The following is a 21,441-nucleotide window of genomic DNA, read 5'->3' as shown; positions in this document are numbered from 1 at the left end:
AAAGCGTCTTCCTGTGGACGATACAGACACACCGGGTTCTACTTCCCCCATACTGCACGGCCGAGCCCAGGCCTCCTTCCTCTTCCTTTCAATCTCAATTCGGGCGCTTTAGGATGAGCAACTAGAATTGTTTAAACGAAATCCAGCGCCCCTTTGTCTGCAAACTTGGCTAGGAATGGGTTCCGAGCCTCAGCGGGTTGAGAGGGTAGAGGCGGCTTTCCATCTTCGCCAGTCCACGCAGCCACCCCGGCCCGCGTCCGACGCCTGCCCGGGGCGCTCCGGTACCGCGGGGCGCGCGCCCGGCCGCTACGGCCCCGGGAAGGGGCGGGACCCCAAGGCGCGTGCCGGGACCACGGCAAGCGGAAGCAGCTGGCGGGGAGGACGGGCGGTTCCCGCCGGCGCGGGTGGGGGAAGGGCTGCAGCCACACCCGGAAGTCGGGCTGGAGGGGGGGGAAACGTGTGGGGGCGAGACTTCCGGTAGCGCAAAGGGTATCGGGAGAGACTTCCAGCAAACCTTCTTCTGTGGCCTCTGGAGGGACCACCGTTACCGCGTCTTCGGCTTCCACGGTCTGCGTTCGGGCTGAACGGCCACAGCGGCCGCCCCTGCCGCTCGCCTGTGCCGGCTCTGTCCGTCTTCGTTCCCCGGCGGCCGCCCGGGTTCCAGCAGCGGCCGCGGCCGACATGTTGTGAGGCGGCGGCGCCGGTGTCTGAAGGATGGTTTGGCCGAGGCAGCGGCAGCGGCTGCTGGCGGCGGCAGCGGGGGCTCCGGCTCTGTAGAGCCCGGCCCGCTGGGTGTCCGCCCGGTACCGCGGCCAGGCCAGTGCCCCTGGACCTTGCCTCTGCTCCGGCGCCGTTGGGGACCGGTTAGGCGACAGCGCACGCCCCTCTGAGGAGGCACGAAGGTGGTTCTCCGGGCTTAGATTTCCGCACCACCTTGCTTTCCCTCGCTGACCTGGGCGGTGCTGTCCCCAGGATCCTCAGCCCCCAACTTTGTTCCCAGCCTCGCCCTGAATCTCACGCACGCGGGTGTTTCTTGCCCTCTTGACCCCCCCCCCTTTATCTCCTGCACCCTATTCTCAGAGCGCCGCCGGGCTCACTCTCCGAGGCGCCCTTTTGAAAGAAGCTTCGTGGAGTGTGGACCAGAGCTGGGGAGTTTTTTACAAGTCGGGGCACGAGAGGTAGGAAGGTACGATGGCCTCCTCATCTGGCAACGACGATGATCTCACTATACCCAGAGCTGCTATTAATAAGATGATCAAAGAGACTCTGCCCAATGTCCGGGTGGCCAACGATGCCCGGGAGCTGGTGGTGAACTGCTGCACTGAATTCATTCACCTTGTATCTTCTGAAGCCAATGAGATTTGCAACAAATCGGAAAAGAAGACCATCTCGCCGGAGCACGTCATACAAGGTAAGTGGTCTCTGTGGGCTTTTGCTGCCGAAGAGGAGCCGGCCGGGGACGGCGTGCTCGTGGGCGACGCCGTCATGTCCCAGCCCTCAGGCTGGTCCTGGTGGCTTAGTGCTGGTCGCTGACAAGGCCCCGCGGGCGTGGGGGCAGCCGGCGCCTTCACATCCCCGTGGCGGGTTCTCGCCCTTTTCAAGCAGCGGATGGTGGAAGAGCTGCCCAGCGGCGGGGCCAGCTGGCGTGCCCCCGGCTCGAGCGGGAGGGGTGCTCTCAGTTTACAGCCGGGCCAGCCGAAGCGGCAGGAGTTTTGCCTGCCTGCGGTGGAACCCGGACGTGAGGAGCGAGAAGGAGCCTGCGGAAGGGGGACCGAGGGCGTGACAACGGAGAGGAACCCAGAAGTTGTCCCGCGGAGGCTTTGAATGCAGACGGGACCTTCATTCCCACCCGAGCCCTGCCCCGGTGTGGAGGAAAAGACGCGTGTTGAGAACGCGGGGAGAGTGGGAGGAACGTGGATGTTGAGCGCTGCGCGGTGGATTAGGGTTGGATGGAGAGAGTGTCTATGTTCTCTGCTTTGAAAATGGTCCTGCCGGCCAGCAACAAGTTGCCAGAGCTCTCAAGTTCTATTCTGTAAGAAAAGGCACCCTTTCCTCTCCCTCCTCTCCTTTCCTTCTCTTTCCTTCCTTCCTTCCCTCCCTCCTTCCTTCCTTTTTCTTCTGCAACTTGCTTTGCTTTGTGGCGGTAGCTTTTCCAAGCTTGGATGGAAAGATTGTGAGATTTTTTTTCGCGGGACATTCCGCTGCCCTTTCCTGCGGTCCTCCCCACTTGGATGTACACACGCAACCTTTTCTTGAGCAGCGCTTCTGGAAGTGTAACAGTTTCTTCTTTCTTCTCTTGGAAAGGATTTAGTTCAGTAATAGAGAGTTGGGGAACTGTATTCTGATGGTTCGTTTCAAAAATGAAGAGACATTCACTAATTATGTTTTAGGAATTACTTTCTGTGACTTGTACATGTATTCTTATGAAAAGACTGCATTCAATTTGAAGTGAGACTTTACCTTTTATAATAGTCTAATTAAAATTTTTAACAATTTCTTGATTGCTTTTGAAGTAAAAAATCACGGTTAATTTTGGTAGGCAGGTGGTTGTCTACCATTTTATTTTTATAATTCAACTTTTTGAATTATATACAGTTTTATATAAAACTCAACTTTTATATAAAATTCAACTTTTTTTATAATTCGATTTTTTAAAAGGTGACTTTCTTGTTATTCTGAAGTAGAGGACACATCTCATACTTAACCATATGTAGTATTTCACTGTCAATATTGACAAAAGGATTAAATGAGTCACTTTTGATCCTTAATGATGTGTGGAAAGTAGGTTTAAAACATACTCTGCTGTTTCCATTTCAGTACTTCCTTATGGAGGAAGGAAAATCCCTAGGGAAAAGTTTATTTGATTTTAAAGCTAGAATATTCTTCTACTTGTTTGGTGTACTCTGGCAAGTAAAATGAAAGCAAAAGTTGTCTGTTTTTCCTCTTGTGTTTTATTTTTACATTGTATGTGCAATTGTTGGCACAAGTCTTTCACAAGATTATTCAACACAGATAGCTATAATTTCCTTTTACAGCTTATAAAAGAGAAAAAGGATCTTTGATCAACATTGCCTTTCCAATGAAAATTGCAAAAGATTTCAGAAGGATCTGCCTAAACACTTGTTTACACCACAGACGTGGTGATCATTCCAAAAATCTAATAACACATCACAATCTGTCTTCTTGGGTAGAGTTTATTCTTTTCTAGGATATATTTAGATATCTGATTGACATGATGGAAGAAAAGTGCAGCTGTAGCTAGCAGTATGCTAAATAGCTCAACTCTGGAATATGCTAAATTCAGTTTAATGTATGAGTCAGAGAAAGTTCCAGTGAAAGCAATTTCCTTATGCACTAAAGATGATTTATTTTTTCAAAATCGTGTATTGACCTGTTACAGTCCTACAGATTTTTTTTTTCTCTTGTAACATTGCTGTTAAGTGGATAAGAATCTACGTTTTAACCCAGAATTTTCACCAGTTAGGGGAATATACTTTATACATTTATAATCTCTTTATTAATTTCATATTGCTTAATCATTTAAATAAATTTTTGTCCTGAGTGAGTAAAAGAAATCCTTAAGGTGTGTAATTTTTAAAAATTTTATTGGAGTATAGTTGACGTAACAATGTTGTGTTAATATCAAGTGTACAGCAGAGTGAATTAGTTATACATATATCCATTCCTTTTCAGATTCCTTTCCCACATAGGTCACTACTCATTATTGAGTAGATTTCTCTGTGATATACAATAGGTCCTTGTTACTTAACTGCTTTATATATAGTAGTGTGTATTTGTTAATCCCAGCCTCCTAATTTATTGTTCCCCCCAACATTTCCCCTGGTAACCATAAGTTTGGTGGATAAATTCTTTTGTATCACTTTTTGTCAGAGTCCACATATTAGTGATCTCATGTGATATTTGTGTTTCTCTGACTTGCTTCGGTTAGTAAGGTGTATTTTTTTTAGGTGTTTATAGTGTGTTTTTATAGACTAACTGGAAAGGTGGGTATGACATTTTTTTATGCTGTTTTGTCAGTGTTGATTATTTAGGAATGTAAGATATATCCAAGTGGAAAGGTAACGTACATTTTGAAGTGGTTTGATTCTCACATGTTGAAGTTTGGATTATTTTAGTTTAATGAACTATTTAATGAACTTGCTTTAGGAAGTTTCATTTATTCACTTGGCACTTTGTTTTACCTTGTCTCAGAGCAAATTAAGCATTTGAGGCAGTTCTGTAAAATGCAAGCTAAAGTTTTAACAATTTTATTGCTGGTAAATCTGAAATTATGTAACCTGGTTAAAATTAAAAATTTTTTTCTAAATGTTTTGCTTATTTTGATTTTAAGAACTTGGTATCAAAGATTACATATACACAAATAGAGTGACTTCTAAGTATAAAAGATGTTCCTTTTATTTTCTTGCTGGGTTTCTGTGCACACGTGTTCTTAAAATGAGTTCTAACATGTTCTGTTACATTAGGGAAAGAATTGACATTGAAAGTTGAGAGCTGCAGGTTCTGTACTGAGAAGTCTTTGGCCTTAGGCAAATCTGTTAACTAAGGTTTCCCTTTTTATGTATAAATAATACTTAATGGTTTCAGGTGTAATTAGCAATTATTGAGAATCAGAATTGAGAAACCTACCTGAAATATGCTACATTAAGTAATAATTTAAAACTTTATAGTGATCCTGTTTAAAATACAAAGCTGAAAGTTTATTTTTATTGTATTTTTTTTTTTGTCTTGCCATTTCTTGGGCCGCTCCTGTGGCATATGGAGGTTCCCAAGCTAGGGGTCCAATTGGAGCTGTAGCCACCGGCCTACACCAGAGCCACAGCAACAGCAACTCGGAATCTGAGCCGCATCTGCGACCTACACCACAGCTCACGGCAACGCCAGATCCTTAACCTGCTGAGCAAGGCCAAGGACTGAACCTGCAACCTTATGGTTCCTAGTTGGATTCGTTAACCTCTGCGCCAGGACGGGAACTCCTGAAAGTTTATTTTTAACTTTACATCTTGATGCCATTTGTAAAGCCAAAGCGAAAATAAGAATATTTTAAGTGATAGTGTTAACTGAAAGTAGTGAAAGGTTAAAAGTCTTTGAGAGTTCACTTCTTAAGCAGTTGTATTGCTCCAAGCTATCTATGTTGAAGGACTTTGAAACAAAATTCTGATCCCTCTCAAAGTGGTAACTTTGGTAAAATACAGTAAAAATGGATCACTGGAGAACAGTAAAAATGAAAAATTTTGATATTAGATTCAACAGACATAAAATTATTCTGTCATATTGCTATGAAGTTTCTTTTTCTCCCCAGCTTTTGAAATGTAATTGACATACAACATTGTGTAAGTTAGTTTGCAATGTAATGATTTGATATATGAATATATTATGAAATGATAATAAAATTAGTTAACCTAGCCATCACATCACATAGTTAGTGTATTGCTGTGAAGGTTCTTAAAATGCTTAATCTGAATTTCTGTACTTAACTCATTGTGGACCATGACAAGTAGTTCTGGCACAAGTTCATGGACCACATTTTGAGTATCCTTGCTCTAAAGCTTAAAAACCACAGTCTGTTTTGGAAAGTGGATGTGAAGTAGTTTTGAAATCAGAGGATCTGAGTGATTGCAGAAAAGTTGTAAAAATAATGAGAATGATGTTGTATCACGTAAATAATCATCCATACTGATGTTTTTTTCTGAAGGGACACATGTAGTGTGCATTGCACGGTTTATCACACAGCCAGATGCTTTTCAAGTTGGATTTTTTATTATTTTCTTTAAAATTGATATATCTTGTTTTTCTCTTCCTTCTGCCACCCGACAGTTACTTTTGAATACTACTATCTTCTATGTTCTTGGCATTGTGCTAGGTACTGCTAGGGATAAATGAATGATAATTTGATTCTTGCTCTGCCATGCTTCTCTCATTGTTCCAGATTCCCAGGAGTAGTGATACAATAGAGGACATGGTTTTTAAGGGTCTTTGCCAAGCCAGTAAGCCAAGAAGTCAGTTTGGCCTACATCCTCTTAATGAATTTTAAGTGATCTATATCACCACCCTCCCCCGACGTGTAAACAAAAGAAAATAGATAAATTTGGGAATGCTCTTTTGTGTATTTTAGATTTTTAAGTGAAAAGCATGCATGATACATTTGAAGTATAAAGTAATTCACACAAATTTATGTTACAACAAAACTTTTGAGGAGCAAATTATTATTTTGCAAAATATAAGATACACCTGTATTAAAATTGTTAGGTGTACATACTTTTTTTTTTTTTTTTAAAGTGGCTGTCTTGTTAATATCTTTCAAATTGAAAAAAATGTGCTAAGTATTTTTTCCCCTAATATGCCATACCCTTTTCTGGGTGCAAATCTTCTCTTCTCTTCTCTACCACACCTGCTGCATGCAGAAGTTTCCTGGCCAGAGATCGAACCCTGTCACAGCAGTGACAACACTGAATCCTTAATCACTAGGCCACCAGGGAACTGCTAAGTACAGGGTTTCTTGTTTGTTTGTTTGTCTTTGCTTGGAGGGCGGCCCACACTCTCGGTACATGGAAGTTCCCAGGCTAGAGATTGAATTGGAGCTGCAGCTGCCAATCTACGCCACAGCCACAGCAATCCTGGATCCTTTACCCACTGAGTGAGGCCAGGGATCAAACCCACGTCCTCATGGATACTAGTTAGGTTCATTTCCGCTGAGCCACAATGGGAACTCCAGTTACAGTTTTAAGATAGATGACACAGGGTAGTATAGATAGACCTCTGAAAAAGTGATGGGTATTTTACCCACAAAGTGTTTTTTTAAATTATTTTTTATTTCTTCAGCCTTTACTCTGAGATCCTTTGAGCCAGGGCTATCAGGAGTCCATAAAATCTGTTTATACAAATTAGAAAAAGGCAATCCTTCCTTAAAAACCTTTACTACCATCTGCCAGGAAAAGTGCCTGTAAAATAAACACACAAATCTCTCATGTTTACGGTATGAATGGCTCTCCTCGGATACGGTACTGGGGTGCACTGAGCAACCTGCACACCTGTTAACCGGTGGCCATGACCGTGCTTAGAAGCTGTTTCCCTTATCCTTCAATGTTCTCATTGGCGTAAGATGGAATATTACTACTGCATGAAAATAAACGATGTGAGATGTTTCCACTCAGAAAATATTGTATCCAGTTATTCATATCTGTCAGCCAAAATGTGTTTAAAATGAGGATTAAAGTCATTGCAGTTTTGAAATTAAATTTATGGCTGCTCTTGTTGAACCATTTTATTGAGAGTACAGTATTTGTATATAGCAGCTCTTTGAATAATATTAAATATTAACCTTGGATTTACTTCCAAATTTTTTTAAAGCAGTGTTCTCAACCTTAGATGTCTTTAAAGGTGATGTCTTTTTTGGTTTTGTTTTGTTTTTTAAATTTTTATTTCATGCCCTCTGTGGTTTAAGGTAGATTGATGTTTCTTAATATCTAGTCTGGTAATTCTTGACATTTGAAGAGTTGTCTCTCCATGTATTGATTTGTTAATTTTGTAAATTTAATATACTTGTTCAGCTTGAATTTGATGGTGTGATAATGTGTTTATTTAGGTCCTATATGTTTAATAGAGTACTCTTTCAAATGTAAGAGAAAAAAGATGAATAATACGAAGTCCAAGTTAGTTATGTGACTCTTGGTGTTAGATGCTGTGTTAAATGCTTTAAACTGCTTGTTGATTCCTACAACTCTTAAAGTAAAAAAAAAAAAAATGTATAATAATATTTGGTCCTTCTATGGGCTGGCCTCTGTTCTTAGCTCATTGTTTATATTAATTTATTCTTCACAGCAGCCTGATCTGATGAGATACAGATACAGTTGTTCTTGTTTTAAAGGAACAGAACTGAAGGAACTTATCCTGAGTCACACAGCTAATAGGAGGCAGAGCTAGGAGTCAGTCCCTGGCAGCCTAGGGGCTACATGCTTAACCACTTTAGTGCTTCTGGTTGTAGAAATATATTATGAAATAGATGCTATTCTCATTTTAGAGATGGAGGACTGAAGCTTAGAGATATTAAGCAACATATCCAAAGTTATGCAAATACAGTGACAACCAGGTTTCAAATTCTGTCTGATTTCAAAAGGAAAACATTACTTCTGTCTAGGAGGGTCAGGCAGACTTAATTTGAAGATGGAATTTGATGATCTGGGCCTTGAATGAATTGCTGTCAGCATGATTGTGGGAAGCTGGTACCTGTTGAAACATTGAAGAGTCAGGTTTAGCAGAGTATGTGGGGATTTAATGGCAGAAATAAAGCTGGAGAGGTAAGTGGGACTAGATCCTAGAGGACCTTATTGTAGTGCTAAGGAAATGAGACTTAGAATGTGGCAGGACACTGTATGTAAGTCATTACTTGGTTTCTTTTGGTATGGTCTCCAGCCAATATTATCGAAAATATGCTATTATGCTTGTTCCTTTAAAAAGAAAAGATAACACAAAAATTTTGGCTTCTAACATTGACACTTAAAAAATGTCTGTCATTTCAACTAAAAAATTCAGGCTGCCTAATTTTCACTTAATCTTCTCCTGTACCCCAAGCTTATTGAGGCTGGGAATTATATGGTGGTGAATTTGGTAAACAGAACTCAGAATAATGTCTTATCAGAGTTTGGGGGGATGACAGAGGAGGGGTTGGTAAGCTAATTAAAATTCAAATAATAGCACTCTGCTTTTTGGCATCAGATTATTCCTAAAGATGATTGATGAAAACAGCTTGACATGTGAAATAATTAAAGTTGTAAATTGTTCAAAATGTCTTAAAAACCACAGCCTACATGGGAATGTGAATTTTAAAGATACTTGGTATTCCGCCCCAAAGAGCAAATTCCCAAAGTTAGAATTTAGGGTGTCTTTACTTGGTTTATCGTACTTGTTGAAAGACTGCAAGAACTGATGAACTAACTTAAGTTCATGTAATGTGTTTTTCACCACCTGTATTTCATCATTGGCTCAGAAAACAAAATGACGTAAGGGTATTAGCCAGTATATAGAAAACTATAAAATATAACTTTAAATACCATGAGCCAAAAGGAAATTTTATGCTTTGTCTTTTTGGATTGCAGAAGGCATTTGGAGCGTGCATTATTTTCTTATAAATTTTTCGTTCTAAATGTGAAAAGAAATAAAGGGAGATAATTTTTTGTTAATGTTTCTCCTATCCTCTAGTCTTCCTTTATCCCAGTTTTTTTGCCACATCACTTGAAATATTTTTATAGTGTTTTCCTCTTAAGTTTTATTTTCAAGGGAAACTTTGGCTGAATATAAATGCTGAATTTCATAAGTTATTTCCACCAATATTTCTTAAACTTGGCAGTTTGAGTGTCTTTTGCTAAAAATAGTTTCCTGTTGGTACTTTAGACAAAGGAACTTACCTATTCTTCCATCCTGTCTTACTGAAAATTAAAGCGTGTGTTACCAGCCTACTTCTTCTAAGCCAAATGGCACAAAATGTGTTATTAATAAGTATGTTCCAAATATTTGCTTTTTTGGTATCTTTCGAGAAAGTGACTGATTTGATGAGTGATTTACTATGAGTGGTATAGGGAAAATGTTTTCTTACTAAAACCATGTGTTCTTACATTGGAAACCCCCCCACACACAGGAAATTCTTTGGTTTTTAAAAAATTAGAAAGAAAAGGAAAAATGAAGCCCTGTGCCTCGAAATGTTCCTTAAGTTTTAACTAATTTGCAATCTAGTGTTAAGAAGGTTGATAAAATATATTGTCTTAGCAATAGAAATAATTGTTATACAGCTGTAAAATAGATAAAATTATTAGAAAACAATGTTCACCTCCAAAAAATCCCCAAATAACCCCCACAAAACAATGATTCATAGATGAGGGAAAAGTGTTTTATCACTTTTTCAAATTTTCATTTCCCTAGCACTAGAAAGTTTGGGCTTTGGCTCTTATATCAGCGAAGTAAAAGAAGTCTTACAAGAGTGCAAGACAGTGGCGTTAAAAAGAAGAAAGGCCAGTTCCCGTTTGGAAAACCTTGGTATTCCTGAAGAAGAGTTATTGAGACAGCAACAGGAACTATTTGCAAAAGTAAGTAATGTGTTTTAAATTATTTTCATCTAAATCCAACCCTTTTTGCTAACTGTACTAGTTCCCGAAATCATTACCTAAGTTAATATATATAGCCAGAGGACTTTCTTTCTGTGGGTGATTGTTTAATCATGTAATGTGATGTTAGATCTAGCCAGATTGATTCTGTTTGACCAGTTATTTACTTCATATAAAAGTAAATATTTGCAGCAACCTGTTTTCTGAGGAGAACAACTCCAAATAACTACTGAGATTTTACTTTGATGGTTTTTCGGACAGAATGGTCACATAAAAGCATGAAAAGTATACCTAAACGTTCTTAAGATTTAAAATGATGGTCTGGTGAGAAAATACTGTATCATACTTTTAGAGGAATAGCATGTAAGAAAAATCTGAGGTAGAAACATCTACTTTGTGGTTAAATTAGGTCTTTAAATACACCTTTTAAACACTCTAATCTTAAAAAACTTTGAAGGGCCAGTGGAGCAGAGAAAGGAAGAAAACTTTTCTCCTTTCTTACTTGTTATAGTTCTCATGCTTTCTTACTTGTTATAGTCTGTGAAGGATGAGCGGTGAGTGCTAATACCCCTCCGTTTTATCCCTCTATTTAAAAAAAAACGAAGGGACCACAGGGTGGGACTGGGTGGAGTTTGTGTTTAGCCTCTCAGATTTTCCCTGATGTTACTGCTGCCATCTTCTGGGCCTGCCTTAGCCCGTCCTCAGAGTCCCGGATACCTTCTTCATTCCCTTCCAGGTCCCCTCAGTGGCAAAATAGAACAAGCTCTGTAACCTGTTTTGGAACCATGCTCTGGTTTTCCAAAGATGAATGCTACAGTGTCTCTCACTCCTTGGGTTCGCCCCAGTTCACTATCCCTTGGTGTTATAGCAGAGTCAACAAAGACACAGCATTCATTTACTTAATAAAAACACCAAGGGATGAAGATAAGGGGACGCAATAGCCCACATGGCACGGCTTCCGCATGGAGTGGATAGACAGCACAGCCAATATGCACACATACTCTGTGTTGAAGACAAAGACCAACACAAAAGGGCTCTCCATCACTCCTTTCTACTCATGCATGGCATGACTTGGGCACAGAATACCCACACACATGTAGGGCAAGAACATGAGGGAGAAACTGAGAAAGATTGGCCTTCCCTTCTTTGCTTGGTTCCTTGAAGCTGGGCAGTAGATAATTGCAAAGTACAGTGATTTTCTCTCTCTCTCTCTCTCTCTCTTTTTTTTTTTTTTTTTTTTCTGGTCTTTTTAGGACCTTACCCACGGCATATGGAAGTTCCTCAACTGGGGTCGAATTGGAGCTATAGCCACTGGCCTACCCCACAGCCACTCCAGATCTGAGTCACATCTGCAACCTACACCACAGCTCATGGCAACGCCAGATCATTAACCCACTGAGCAAGGCCAGGGATCAAACCTGCGACCTCATGGATGCTAGTCGGGTTTGTTACTGCTGAGCCACAGCAGAACTCCAGAGTACAGTGATTCTTGAATGTTACTGAGTATTTATTCCACATAAGACTGATAGCTTAATAACCCAATTATTAAGAAGGCAAATCATGGTTCAAGGCTAAATTTATTAGCATGGGCTGAGATATCTTAATGGTATTTTGTACTTTCTCTTCTCTGTATCTTCTCCCCACCTACCCTGCAAAGACAGGGGCAAGGGTTTATGAACTTGAAAAATTATGATAACAGCTTAAAAAATAACCATTTGGAGAGTTTCTGTTGTGGCTCATCAGATACAAACCTGACTAGTGTCCATAAGGATGTGGGTTCAATTCCTGGCCTCTCTTAGTGGGTTAAGGATCCTGTATTGCCTTCAGCTGTGGTGTAGGCCGGCACCTGTAGCTCCCATTCGACCCCTAGCCTGAGAGCTTCCATATGCCATGGGTATGGCCCTAAAAAGCAAAAAAAAAAAAAAAAGAAAGAAAGAAAAAAAAAATCTACTCCATGTATGAAAATAGTTTTTTGAAATAAACCATTTGACTCACTTTCCAGTGGGAAGATCCTGAAAATTAGACCTAAATCATTGTGTTAGGGAAAAAGGAAATGAAATATGAAGTGTTTTGGTTCCAGAGAGATACTTATTTTATCATGAGAGTAGAGCTGTGTGGTCATTTATAAAATGTCTGTAAGCTCCCTGAGGGCAGGACTCATTGTAACTTGTATCTCTAGCATCTGCCTAACATGGTAACTAGCCCAGGGGGAGTATTTAGTAAATACTTGTTGAATGAGTTGATGAGAAAAGGAAGCACACAACTCTAGATGTAGAAGAGACTTTTGAAATCATTTAATTCAACCTTGATCTTTCAAATTATGATTCTGAGGTTTGAGGAGATTAAAGAACCTACTCACCATTAAAAAAAAAAAAAAAAAAAAAGGCGGGGCAGGCAGGGAGGTGAGGCTAATTTTTCCATATAAAGTTCTGGCTTCACATTTGAAATTGTAAGGCAGGGTTGGTTTGAATAGAAGAGGTGAGATTTGCTAGGAGTTGTAATTACCATTAAAGTTAAGAAATATCATTTTAGAGCATCTCTTCCAGGTTAGCACCACAATTGATCTATTGCAGTTATAACAACCAGTTTGGTTTATATTAAAAAGCATTTAAATTTTAAATGTTATCAAGCACTAGACACCAGATAACATTTAATAAGGAAGGTAAAAGCTGACTAACATTTATTGAGTTCCAGCCATGTGTTAATCACGTTGCACGTAATTTACCAGTATTATTTCATTTAAAATCTACACAACAGCCTATGAGATAGGTGCTAAAAAAGGAAAAGCCATAGGTGGTAGAGGCAGGCATGAGCACATGAAAACAATGTTATATCCATGTGAAAATGAGGGATTGAAGGAGGAATGATAATTTTTTAAAAAAGTAAACAGCTATTGGAATTTTCGTTGTGGCTCAGTGGTAACGAACCTGAATAGTATCCATGAGGATGTGGGTTCGATCCCTGGCCTTGCTCAGTGGGTTAAGTTTTTGGCATTGCCATGAGCTGTGGTGTAGGTTGCAGATGCAGCTCAGATCCTGTGTTGCTCTGGCTGTGGCGTAGGCTGGCTGCTGCAGCTCCGATTTGGCCCCTAGTCTGGGAACTTCCATATGCTCGGGTGCGGCCCATTTTAGCAAGGGAAAAAAGAAGGTAAATGGCTATTATTTATCGACTCTCTACTAGTACAGATCACCTGGAGAGTGCCAAAGTAGATACTTGGTGAAAAGAAAAAGGTGCTCTGCTAAGCACTTGACGTACTTTGCAAAGTTCTCATGAATAATATAGATTTTACTGTACCTATTTACACATTAAGAAACAGACTCAAAGATGGAGAAGCTTGCGTGAAATCATTTGTTTTACAGACAGTCATTGAACTCTTCACTATTTACCAGATATAGTGCCAGGCTTATAATAGTATAAAAAAGAGACACGGTTCCTGTCTTTATATAGCTTAGTTTACTGGGAAGGATTGACTTAAACAACAATAAGTTCATACAGTTAGAAAGTGTTAGAGTCTAAATCCAAGCTTATCTTCTGACTATAAAACCTGTGTTCTTTCTACAATACCATGCAGATACTCTAGTCATTATTTTGTTTGCGTAAATTTATTTTGGAACTTTCAAATGGTACGAACATGCTTTATCCTTTCCAGGGCAAAAAGGCAAATGAAAGAAATATTGATTCCCTGTCAAATCTGTCTTCACCTCTCTACCATTGTCATCTGTTTTTCCCCCCTTTCCATATCTCCCTTTTTTGCCCCAAACTATAGATGAAAATACCCTATTATTTCTTTGCTCTTGTGGGAAAAACCAGCAGACCAGTTTCTGCCGTGGCACAGTGGGTTAAGAATTCAACTATAGCGGTGTGGGTCACTGTGGAGATACGGGTTCAAACCCTGGCCCCACACGGTGGATTTGAAGGATCTGGCATTGTCGCAGGCTCCACTCTGGACACAACTGTGGCTTGGATTCAGTCCCTGGCTGGGTAACTTCCATATGCTGTGGGTGCAACCATTAAAAAAAAAGAAGTAAAATTCTAGCAGCTGCTTAGTACTTCCCCTAGAGAACAAAGTCCTAAATATAGAAGGAATTGGTTAGTTATTATGACGTCTTTTCCATCACTTTCATTTCACTTAATCATTTAGACTTTATTTTAAATACTAACACAATAACAGCCTTGGAATTCCCTGGTGGCAAAGTGGGCAAAGGATCTGACATTGTCACTGCTGTGGCTTGGGCCACGGCTATGGTGCGGGTTTGATCCCTGACCTGGCAACTTCCACATGCAGTAGACATGGCCAGAAAAAATGGCAGCCTCATTTGAAGCTGTCTTTCACTGCTAAGCAGCAAATATTTGAAAAGGAGGAATCGCTAATACTTTGAGATTAAAGTTAACTGTACATTTAAATGATTAATTTTAGTATGTGGGAGTGGGAATCTTATGGGAACATTATGTTTCATTTCCCACGTAACGAAAATCTCCAGAAGTAATTAGAAAGTATATGCCTACTTACATCTTTTTCTCCCTTCCATTTTAGAAGGAAAATACCTGGGATGGGTGGGGTGAGAGGTAAGAGGGAAAAAAAAAAAGAAATTAGAATGGATGCCACTGAAAATTTTAATTGGTCGAAATGAGTACAATACTGTTAACCAGTCAACCTTGATTTTAAAGTCATTGGGATGCTTTTAAGTTTAGAGAAAAAAGTATGAATGTTGATATGAGACCACGGCACCTGAAAGTCAATTAAATTTTAAATGTAACCAGTACAAGTCTTTGCAGATTTTTAAATAACCTGAGATAAGTAACTTTGTAGTAAAAACCTGGGTAGAGACTTGAAATTATTTGAATTATTATTATTTTTTCCCCTGGGCCATGATTTTTTTGTCTTTTTAAGGCCACACCTGTGGCATATGAAAGTTCTCAGGCTAGGGGTCGAATTGCAGCAATACCAGATCTGAGCCTCGTCTGTGACCTACAGCACAGCTTAGGTTAATACTGGATCCTTAACCCATTGAGTGAGGCCAGGGATCAAACCCACATCCTCAAGAATACTCGTCAGGTTCATTACCACTGAGGCACAATGGGAACTCCCCAGGCCATGAAATTATACCTACCTATAGTTGATTAGGCCACAGAGTAGGTTCTTAAGTTGATTAAATTGATATATTTGGTTTGTCCTATAATTTTCAAGTATTTCCTGTGAAACAGTCTGTTTTGAACTCCGGTATTCCAAAAGTAAATATGCTTGTGTGTTATGGAAAGGTTTTCCATATTTCTATATAAAAATGGGTGGAGGTAGTTATTAGAATACCCGGTTTTTAATTTCTTGACAAAACTTTTTTTTTGTCTGTAAGAGAGGGGAGGTATAGTACAGTGACATTAACTGCAGTGTGAGGCTAACTACTCTCACAAGGAAGATAAAAAGAGATCCTCAAGTACAGAGACATCACATTAGATTTTAGTGGTATAGCCGTGTGCCAGTTACTAAGCAGTTATCCCAGCATGAAACTTCACTGTATGCCCTGCTTAGAGGTGGGCCCAGGCCTCTGCAAACCATGTTTCTGCTTTTCTAGCTGGCTTCCCTTAGACTCCGCTGCCACTAAGGGGCTCCAGAGGGAGATTAGAAGGCTGGGTGGAAGAAGGCACTTGTTCCTTTCTTTTACTTCCACTTGGCTTCAGGTTCCTTTGAGCAACCCAGCAGTGTTTCACCCTGGCTGCATCAGTTTTTTCCTGTAGCAGGAACTGAATTTGGTTTGCAGTTTCTCCAGTACTTACAGAACCAGACTGAACATGCATCCTTTTCCTCAGGGATGTGGGTCTCAATCCTTGGCGCGCTCCTCTAAGCTCAGAGATGCTAGTACCAACTGGTCTGTGCCCCTCCTTCAGAAGTCTGAGTTTCAGTTCAGTGGGTTGCTCACTTAAAGCTTCTAAGTTTTAAAAATTTAAACCTCTTCCCCTGTCCCCCCAGTTTTAGGATTGGTGGCTGCTTCCTGTAGTTGCCACCCACATATTTTAGCATTCATTTCTTGCCTTTTCAGTTACCTAGTTACCAACTTTATACTGGGTTAATAATCTTTTAGATTACATTCTTTCTATTTTTGTAACTAGCATGACTTCTGTCTCCTAATTAGACCAGAATGATACTGAAAGGAATCAGTAACAAACTTAACGGAGAAAACAGTGTTTCAGTTTTACTTGAAGGAAGAGTAGAATTTCAGTAAATAAAAATCAGGTGAATTCAAATAGAATGACTATCAGCATGAGTAAAGGTAGTAAAATGGGGGGGTATGATGTATGTTTGGGAAACATTTTATGTTCTAGGTTTTTGTTTTTGGAGTTGAAGATAAATGTTATGAAAGAAGATTAGGTAAATAGATTGGGACAGACAGTAATTTGAACACTAGGCTGAGAAATTTGGACTTAATTGGTAACAGATAAATTTTTTAATTAAAATTTCCAAAAATGGACAGTAAATTCATGGCAGATTATTAAGAAAAGGTAGGAATGTTTGTAGTAAAATCCTAATCTTAAAATTATACTGAGCATGGTAGTTTTCCCACAAAACATTCATTCACTCAGAAACTACTGGGGTGCTTATATGTTGGAAAGGCAACGGTGAAGCAGTTTCTGTTCTCAAATCTAGTGGGGGAGTTCCTGTCGTGGCGCAGTGGTTAACGAATCCGACTAGGAACCATGAAGTTGCGGGTTCGGTCCCTGGCCTTGCTCAGTGGGTTAACGATCCGGCGTTGCCGTGAGCTGTGGTGTAGGTTGCAGACGCGGCTCGGATCCCGCATTGCTGTGGCTCTGGCGTAGGCTGGTGGCTGCAGCTCCGATTCAACCCCTAGCCTGGGAACCTCCATATGCCGTGGGAGCGGCCCAAGAAATAGCAAAAAAAAAAAAAAAAAAAAAATCTAGTGGGGAAAAAAGATATATACTCAGAGAACAAAATGGATAGATATGGGAATGCATAGAGAATTATGGAATATGCAGGTAAGCAGAGAATGTGACCTAGAAAGATGAAGAAAAACTGATTGTGTTTGAAGTGATGACTAGCAATCAGCCTTTCATAAAGGAGGGTATGAGCTAGGCTTAAATAATTCTGAGAAAAGGCCGAAATGGAGAAACAGATTCATTTTTCTGGTAATAGATGAAATTATCTCATGCAATAGGGCATGTGACCCAGATGTATGCATCTTGGCTTCTCAAATTCTGTGGTAGTTTTTATAGAGGATGTTTCAAATGAATGGATTTTAACTACACCACTTAAATTCAGTACTGTATGAGTATTCACAAGTGTGTATGGGGTAAGGATATGTTCTGTGTGTGTGTGTGTGTGTGTGCGTGTGTGCGCGCGCGCGTGCGTGAGTGCACAGATATATTTATAGAGATGGAAGAGAGGGATAGAGGAAGAGAGAAGTATAGGATACAGAACTGTGATAGAAACTTAAATAGTCACGGTAGCTATTGCCTTTACATTTAGTCCTTTTCCCCTAACAGTTAGAGGTAGAGTACTAGAGAACTTTCAAACTACAGAAATAATTTTTAGATGGAAAATGTTTATTTTATTTACTTATTTGCTTTTTAAGGTCCCACCTGCGGCATATGGAGATTCCCAGGCTAGGGGTCAGTTGGAGTATAGCTGCCGGTCTGCACCACAGCCACAGCAATGCCAGATCCGAGCCACATCTGCGACCTACACCACAGCTCACAGCAACGCCAGATCCTTAACCCACTGAGCGAGGCCAGGGATCAAACCCACAACCTCATGGTTCCTAGTCAGATTCATTTCTACTGCACCACGATGGGAACTCCTAGATGGAAAATATTTATGTCAAAATTGTAGTTGTTCCTGTTGCGGCTCAGTGGAAACAAATCTGGCTAGTACCCATGAGGACGTGGGTTTGATCCTTGGCCTCGCTCATTGGGTTAAGGATCTGGTGTTGCCATGAGCTATGGTGTAGGCCAGCAGCTACAGCTTGGATTCGAGTCCTAGCCTGGGAGTGTCCATATGCTGTGGATGTGGCCCTAAAAAGGAAAAAAAAAAAAAAAGAATTGTAAATTAAGACAGAAGAATCAAGAGAAACACGTGAAAAAGGAATTAAAGGGAGAATATTGTTTTTCTGTAAACTTTTTAAAGTTCTTCAGTTGAACCATTATGTAGCATAAAAAGGAGCTTTTATGGAAACTTGAAAACTCTCCTTAAGAGAGTTGACAGAGGAGTTCCCATTGTGGCTCAGTGATAGCAAATCCAACTAATGTCCATGAGGATGCGGGTTCAATCCCTGGCCCTGCTCACTGGGTTAAGGATGAGGCTTCCAATTTGACCCCTGGCTTGGCAACTTACATATGCTGCACAAGTGTGGCCCTAAAAGAAAAAAAAAGTTGACAGGGAGGGAGTTCTCCTCTGGCGCAGTGGGTAAGGATCTGGTGTGGTCACTGCAGTGGCTTCATTTGCTGGTGCGGAGTGGGTTTAATCCCTGACCCAGGAACTTCCGTATGCCGCAGATGCAGCCAGATACCCACCCCCCCAAAAAAAAGAGTTGTCAGAGAAGCAATCTCTAATTATATTTTCTTAGAGAATTTATGTTGTCCTAATGTACAACTGTGTAGTGTTTGGGAGGTATACACATTTGATAATGACTAAGTTTATGGTTGGCTTAATACACAAAGTGTGCGTATTGTAGGTTTTTTTTAACTTTTGTGTGTGTGATGTTTTTGGTGTTTAGGCTAGACAGCAACAAGCAGAATTGGCCCAACAGGAATGGCTTCAAATGCAGCAAGCTGCCCAGCAAGCACAGATTGCTGCTGCCTCAGCAAGTGCATCCAACCAGGCAGGATCTTCTCAGGATGAAGAAGATGATGATGATATCTGAAATTCACCAGCTGAGTTTCTATTTCCTCTATAAATGTTTTTCCTTGCACAAGAAAACAGTGAACGAAATGCTTATCTGTAATTTTGTATGCTTCTTGGTGGACTTGCCATTGGTATTCTAGGGATGTCTGCCGTTAAGTTTCATCTGTTGTGTGCTGTTGATGTAAAAACTGTCTCTTTGAACTATTGAAAATTTAAGATTCAGTATAATATCAATTTTGAATTTTTAATAGTGTTTATGAAATTTTAGATAGCGGTGAGTCCTTTATTTGGTCAATAAAACAGTGTTACAGAAAACTTCAAGTTTATAAAAATACAGTGAAATTTATACAGAAATTCTAAATCTGCGTTTGCATTTCCTCTGCCCTTTTAGCTACACTGAAAATCTGTAGTTGTTCATGACTGAGGGTGGAGGTGCTTTGTGATGCAGTAGACATCGGGTCAGGTTGGTGACAAAAGAGTTCGGTTCTGTAGTATCGGGATTTTTGGTCTTTAAAAGGAGTATATATGCAGGCAATAAACACTTCTGCTCGGGTAAATATACTTGTTTAAAAAAAATCTCAAAACAAGGCATTCAAAAGCTGGGAAGGAGTATGTTTAATAGTAGTTGTAAAATTTGGTAGGTTATGTTTTTGACTTTGATTTTGTTTTATGTAGAAGTAAAAACTACAGTTTTACTATGGAATAATTCATCCTGAGCTACACTATTACATTTCATAGACTGCCCTATTTTGAGGACTGTCATGATTCTTAGTATTTCACTTCAATAATTATTAATAGTATTACTTGCTTAGCCCATCCATGTTTATTGGAACTCGTGAAACAGTTGCTTAGGTTCCGTTGGTTTAACTGAAGTTCATAAATATTCAGACATTTGCTGGGGGAAAGAAACGAAAGTTAATGAGCATGCTTGCTATAAAAGAGGGATTTTTTTTTTTGTAATTAAACTTGTAGTTATAGTTTACTCGTTTGTTTTTAACATTACTTTTACGATTTCTTGACTAGATGACCTAGTGTGTCCAATGCTTCCTTTTGAAATGGCATCATTGTCTCCATCATAATTGAGTGATCCTTTAAAAATGATTGGTTTTGTTTTGTGTAAGGAAGTGTGTCCTAATTGATCAGCCCTAATTTTGAACTGCTTGTTAAAAGGGAAAAGCTTTAATTTGGTTCCAATAAATAAAGTATGGTAGTGATTTTTATAGAAATCCGGGGTGTTGAAGAAATGGCCTATTATTTGCATTTTGGAAACAGAATGGAAAAACCACTTAAGATAGTATGAAGTAATCAAAATTTCTATGTAACATTTGCCAAACATTTAAATTTCTATATTCACCAAGCCTAAAGATAGATTGAAGCTTCCAGGATTTCAATTTTAATTGAAGAGCTAATAAAATAAATTGAAGAGTTTACATGTATTAGATTTCTTAATCATATTTTACAGTTTTAGAAAAAGTGAAATATTGTCATATATGTATTAAATACACTTCTTCCATGCCACAGATAGGTGAATCTTGCTGAATGTTTTGAGTTGAAGTTGATATTGTATCCATGAAGTGCTTTTGGACAAGATAGAAGGGATTTTTTTTTTTTTAAAGTTTAAGTACCAAAGGTAGTCTAGTCTAAGAAATAAGTTAATAAGTGTTGACTTTTCTAATTTGTACTGTAACATCCTTATACTTTCTGTTTTAAGTATATCTGTTTCTTAAATAACTTAGGCAGTTTTCCATACTTTTTTTTTCCTGATGCAGAGTTCAGGTTAATTAATATTTTACTGCATCTGATAATGTATTATATGTTTGAATTCTAGTGACTTTTCATTTTGACATCCTTGTGATTTCATATGCTGTATTCTTCAAGCAATAAAATCTGATGTGTTTTATAAATTGTTTTTATATTTAATGATCTATACAGATTAATGGCATGAAATTTCTTTTATTACCATTTTTACTAGTTTCAAGAATTTTAGGTCCAAGAGACATTTTGATCATTTGGTATGTAGTATTTGACCTTCTCCTTTGTTTACCGTTACTTCAGAAAATGTGGTTTTACTTGTATTTTTGTAATTTACAGTCCTAGGATGCAGGCATAACAAAGCTAATTAAGCAGTGTTTTACTTTTAGCTTAATTTTTAGTAGTTAAAAGTCACTATTATATTCTTTATGTTGTTGAATTTTTAAACTCTTTTGGAGAGAGAAACAAAATCTTTAGGGTTCTTGAGAAATAAAGTTATTGTTTAGTAAGTATTTTCCCCACTTCCTTGAATTTATGTCTTTTTTTCCAGCAGACTATCAGATTAATAAGTGTTGAAAAGCCATCGATTTTTTAAAATTACGCCATACATTTAGAAGAGTACACAAATAAAGGTTTCAGAAATTAAACATACTTATTTTGCCTGCCCTCAGATTAAGAAACAGTGTTATGAATATCCCAGAAGCCCTCCTTTTTGCCCTGTCT

At 39.4% G+C, this 21,441-nt stretch overlaps 1 protein-coding gene and 1 pseudogene across 2 annotated transcripts; one reads left to right on the top strand and one right to left on the bottom strand.

Annotated features, from left to right (window-relative positions):
* Positions 1–18: 18 nt before the first annotated feature.
* LOC146404260 (uncharacterized) lies at positions 19–864 on the bottom strand (annotated as a pseudogene).
* On the top strand, positions 470–21,239 carry DR1 (down-regulator of transcription 1). 2 transcript variants are annotated; one of them, XM_001928479.6, is made up of 3 exons: positions 470–1,411; positions 9,934–10,097; positions 18,839–20,870. In XM_001928479.6, the coding sequence occupies exons 1-3, from the start codon at positions 1,192–1,194 to the stop codon at positions 18,983–18,985; spliced, it is 531 nt and encodes a 176-aa protein (XP_001928514.1). In that variant the 5' UTR covers positions 470–1,191; the 3' UTR covers positions 18,986–20,870. The 2 variants fall into 2 exon arrangements, 1 of the variants encoding a protein (XP_001928514.1); XR_014844777.1 differs by having other exon boundaries at positions 1,177–2,032; positions 18,839–21,239.
* Positions 21,240–21,441: the final 202 nt, after the last annotated feature.

Source organism: Sus scrofa, chromosome 4 (assembly GCF_054392235.1).
Source record: "Sus scrofa isolate SSC_HxYL_T2T_F1_AM1 chromosome 4, Sscrofa_HxYL_maternal_Yorkshire_Landrace_v2.0, whole genome shotgun sequence".
NCBI lineage: Eukaryota > Metazoa > Chordata > Mammalia > Artiodactyla > Suidae > Sus > Sus scrofa.
This window is presented reverse-complemented; position numbering and strand designations above follow the sequence as displayed.